This window comes from Fukomys damarensis, unplaced genomic scaffold (genome assembly GCF_012274545.1).
Source record: "Fukomys damarensis isolate Sample0158 unplaced genomic scaffold, DMR_v1.0_HiC HiC_scaffold_34, whole genome shotgun sequence".
Classification (NCBI taxonomy): domain Eukaryota; kingdom Metazoa; phylum Chordata; class Mammalia; order Rodentia; family Bathyergidae; genus Fukomys; species Fukomys damarensis.
Window position 1 is genome coordinate 24,931,190 of NW_022900946.1, and position 4,258 is coordinate 24,935,447.

The window sequence follows — 4,258 nt, forward strand, 5'->3', positions numbered from 1 at the left end:
CCTCACGGATCCCAGGGACCCCCGACGGACCCCAAACGGGGCCAGGCGCGGGTGGGTCTGTGTCCCAGAACTACTCCGGGGCTGCACAGCGGAGGTGAATCTCTGCGTGAAACCTCGCTCTCCAAGAAGGAAAACCTACATCGCGCCCTTCGGCCCTCAGAGTCCTGCTAGCGCTCAGTCTCCCTGTTCACCGAGCTCCACCCCTCCCACGTCTCCCCCACCCTCGCCGGGATCTGTTTTAAATTGTTTTCTTTTTCTCACCTGTCTTTATCCCAGGAGAACTCCGATCTCCGCACATCCCGGTGCTGTGCTCCTTCCTCCAGGAAGCCCTCCCTGACCAACCTCTCCATACCCCACAGGGCGTTTCATTGTCCGGACGAGGCCCATTTCTTCAGCTCCATCCCTGTGCGGTAACGATGAGGGAAATGAAGGAGTGACTCAGAACCGAAGGAGTGCTGTCACATCTATCACCAAGCACAGTGGGGCCCAGCGGCTCTGTGGGGGGTGGGAGGAGCAGGCAGTCCTGCACCCCGAGGCTCAGCTGGGGTGGGGACCCGGCGCGGAGGGCACCCGCAACTCGGGTCAGCCTTCCATCGCTGCCTGTGGTTCCATGGCTGATCGCTGCCAGTTGGCAAGGCCTCATCGCTGCGAGGATGACTGTTAGAGCCTGATGCCCTTGGCTTCCAGAAAGCCAGCTTCTCCTAAACACACATGCTCCGATGGCACCCGCCCAGTCCAGAGACACCCATACATGACCATGGCCCTGGCTTCACGCACACTTATTCTTTTATTCTTTGCAATAGCTTTTTAGGCATCCATTTTACAGATGAGCAAACCGAGGTTCAGAGAGGCCACACAGTTAATACTAGGCACAGTTTGAATCCTGCCAGGCTGGCTTGGCTGTGCTGGGGTGTGAGGTGGAGATGTAGGATTATGAGAGAGACCTGCCAGGTTCGGCCAAGGCCACAGGGTCTCCAGTGCAGAGTGGAAGTCCTGCTCTCTGTGGTCCTGGCGGTCAGTGAACCCTTCTGTCCCAGCCTCCCCAAGACACATGGAGGTGCCTGCAGTGGGCGCCCTCCTAGACGGCTGGCAAGACACCCTGACAAGGCAGAACCAGGCCTAGGATGTTGGGGGTACTCAGGAAGTGGGGAGGGGGCTGCTGAGTTTGGGGTGCTAGAGATGAAACTAGAGACACAGGTCAGTGTGGGGGCCATGAGGAGTCACCGACCTGGGCAGACTCGATGTGGGGCAGGTCCATCATAGGACCACTGGATTGTGCTGTAGGTTTCTGCTAACCCCACAGGGCAAAAGACGCATCATCATAAAACAAAGGCAGGCTAGGAAAACTGCCCCAAGAAGGGGCCTCATGCTTCAGGATGACATATGTGGCCAGGGGAACCCAGGAGGACCCAGGGGGGCTCAGTCCCTTGGTGGCATGAGGTCCTGATCTTGCCCTGGGGATAACTCCGCAACGGTGATAGGTTTCTGGCAGCTTTAACAGTGCTAAAAGCAGTCAGTTGCCATCCTGTGGCTGAGTGCCCCACCCCAGGCCCCGTGGAAACCCCGAAGGAAGGGTGGGATTTGCTGAGGGAGAACTGTGAGTGTGGGGAGGATCAGCCTACAGCCTGGGAGAGGAGCTGATCCCCAGGGATCCCCAGCCTGGGCACAGTTTTCCCCTGTGCTCCTGATGTCCACTCCCTGCTGTCATTTTCCGCTGTGCCCATTCCCCTTACCTTAGGATCTCCAAACTAGACCATTGCAGGATGGTCCTTCTTAGGGTTAAAAAACAAGAGAAACAAACAGAAACTAGCTCTGGGCAAGGTGCCATACACCTGTTATCCTAGCACTCTAGGAGGCAGAGGTGGGGAGAATCCAAATTAGCAAGATATTCTCTCAAAATAAAAAATAAAAGGTGCCAGGGATGTAACTCAGTGGTTCTGCCACCTGCCTCACAAGTGCAAGGTCCCGAGTTTGATCCTCTGTACCAAAAAATAAATAAAATAAATTAATAAAGAAAGTGTTTTGGCTGTGTGTGGTGCCTCATGCCTATAATATTCCAGCACTTGGGAGGGTGAGGCAGGAGGATCTCTGTAAGTTTGAGACCAATCTGGGCTATACAGTTTAAGCCCAGCCCAAACTACATAGCCAGACCCTACCTCAAGCAAGCAACAACAACAACAAAAATAATAACAGACAAATAAATAAATAGTGTTGTGGATGTAGTTCAGTGTGAAAGCCTGGCTCCAATCTCCAGTAAAAAAGAAGGAAAAGAAAAAGAAAAGCAAGCTGAAAGAGCTGGCATTGGGCTAGATGGTGCACACCTGTAATTCCAGTACTTGGGAGGCTGAGGCAGGAGGATCTGGGGTTTGAGGCCTGCGCAGGAGACCCAGTGTAAAAAAAAAAAAAAAAAAAAAAAAATTAATAGAGAATATTGAGGTTGACACTGCCGCCCCCTAGGGGTCAACAGGGCCCTTTTGGGCATTGGGGTTCTGGCTGGATGCAACACTGGAGACTTCTCCTGAGGCTGAAGTGGATTTCTAGATAAGCAGAAATCTGTCTAGCAGATCCCCAGGAAATGTTGAGGAGTTGATATATAACTACCATCCGAGCTGTGTCAAACAGTACCTGCACACACACACACACACACACACACACACACACACACACGCACACAAGACTGGAGGGCGATCTGGCTGCAGAGTCTGTCATCTCATCGATGGGCAGCGTTGATTGGCCTGATCTGGCTGGCTAGGTAGGTGACCCCTTCCTCCCTCACTGCTCCATGTGTACCCTCCTGAAGCTGCACACTGAATTGAAGAGGATGGCCATCCCCAATAGGGGAGGACCACTTCCTCCAAACACGCTCTCAAAAACAAACAGAAACACGGTAAGGACATAGCTCAGTGTTCGACCCCCAGTACCAAATATATAAATCAATGAAAAGCAAAAGAGCTGGGAACATAGATCACTGCGAGTTTGTCTAGAACCTGGTTCAACCCCTAGTATCACCATTAAAAAAAAAAAAGCTGGGTGTGGTGGCGCACACCTGTAATCCCAGAATTTGTGAGCTGAGGCAGGAGGATCTCTGTGAGTTTGAGATCAGGGCTACATAGTGAATTCCAGGTCAGTCTCAACTACATAGTGAGACCCTGTCTCAAAAAAACCAGAAGCCCCCCCCACCAAAAAAGGATTGGGAGCTGGTGTGGTGGCTCATGTGAATGCCTGACTTTAGTGAGAGTCTGTCATAAAACCAAACCAAAACATTTTCCTTTTTAAAAAAAACCTCCTCATCATCATCATTTTGAGATATGCTTGGCTAAGTCACTAAATCACCCAGGCTGGGCTTCAATTTTTGATCCATCTACCTCAGTCTCCAGAGTTCTGAGATTACAGGCATGCCCCACCATTCCTGGCTTAAATATTTTCTTATATATGGCTGTCAAAGTATAAATTCACTCAATTCCTACACAGGGCAATTTGAAAATCGCTCTCAAAATTGTAAATGCCTAGAGCTGTTGATTCAGAAATTACATTCTGGGGGTCGGGGATTTAGCTCAGTGGTGCCGCTGCCTGCCTTGCAAGCATGAAGCTCGGAGTTCAATCCCCAGTACCACTGCCCCAACAACAACAAAAAAAACCCAAACAAAAAACAAAACAACAACAACAACAAGAACATAACTCATTTTAATGTGCCTGACCACTTGCAAGTGGGAAGGACCTAAATGTCCATCCATACTGGATCATTAAATGAGTAACAGTACATTAACCAGATGGAATATTATACAGCACTGAAAAGAAACAGATGATATGAGCTACATAACAACCTCTAAAATTGATTGTGAGAATAAAGCAAGGCTACCTGTGTATAGAGAAAAAAAATGCATACATGCATATAATCCCAGCACTCCGGGAGTCTGAGGCAAGAAGATCAAAATTTGAACCAAGTCTGGGCAATTTAGAAAATTAGTGAGACTCTGCCATAAAATTTTAAAAAATAATAAGAAGAAAGGGCTGGGGATGTAGCTCAGTGGGAAGGACACGGAGAGGGGGAGAAAGGGGGGCAGTATGTATAGAGATGTATCCACTTGTATGTAATGAATAACAGAAAAACTCTGCAAAGATTCAATAAGCTAGAAAAGGTAACTCTGGGGAAAGCAGCCAAGTTGTGCGCGGTCCCGCTTCTCTCTCTCCCGCCCCACCCCGCCCTCGGCCCTGTCGCCCCGCGCCCAGCGAGAGCAGACGCCCGGAGCCGCGGACA

At 50.3% G+C, this 4,258-nt stretch overlaps 1 protein-coding gene across 1 annotated transcript in view; it reads right to left on the reverse strand.

The window, feature by feature from the left end:
• Positions 1–611, reverse strand: part of Aifm3 (apoptosis inducing factor mitochondria associated 3) — a 14,614-nt gene extending 14,003 nt beyond the window's left edge. Inside the window, exon 1 of the mRNA XM_010620773.3 lies at positions 262–611. Coding sequence (XP_010619075.1) covers positions 262–298 — 37 coding nt within the window. The 5' untranslated portion in view covers positions 299–611. The remainder of the gene's footprint in view (positions 1–261) is intronic.
• Positions 612–4,258: the final 3,647 nt, after the last annotated feature.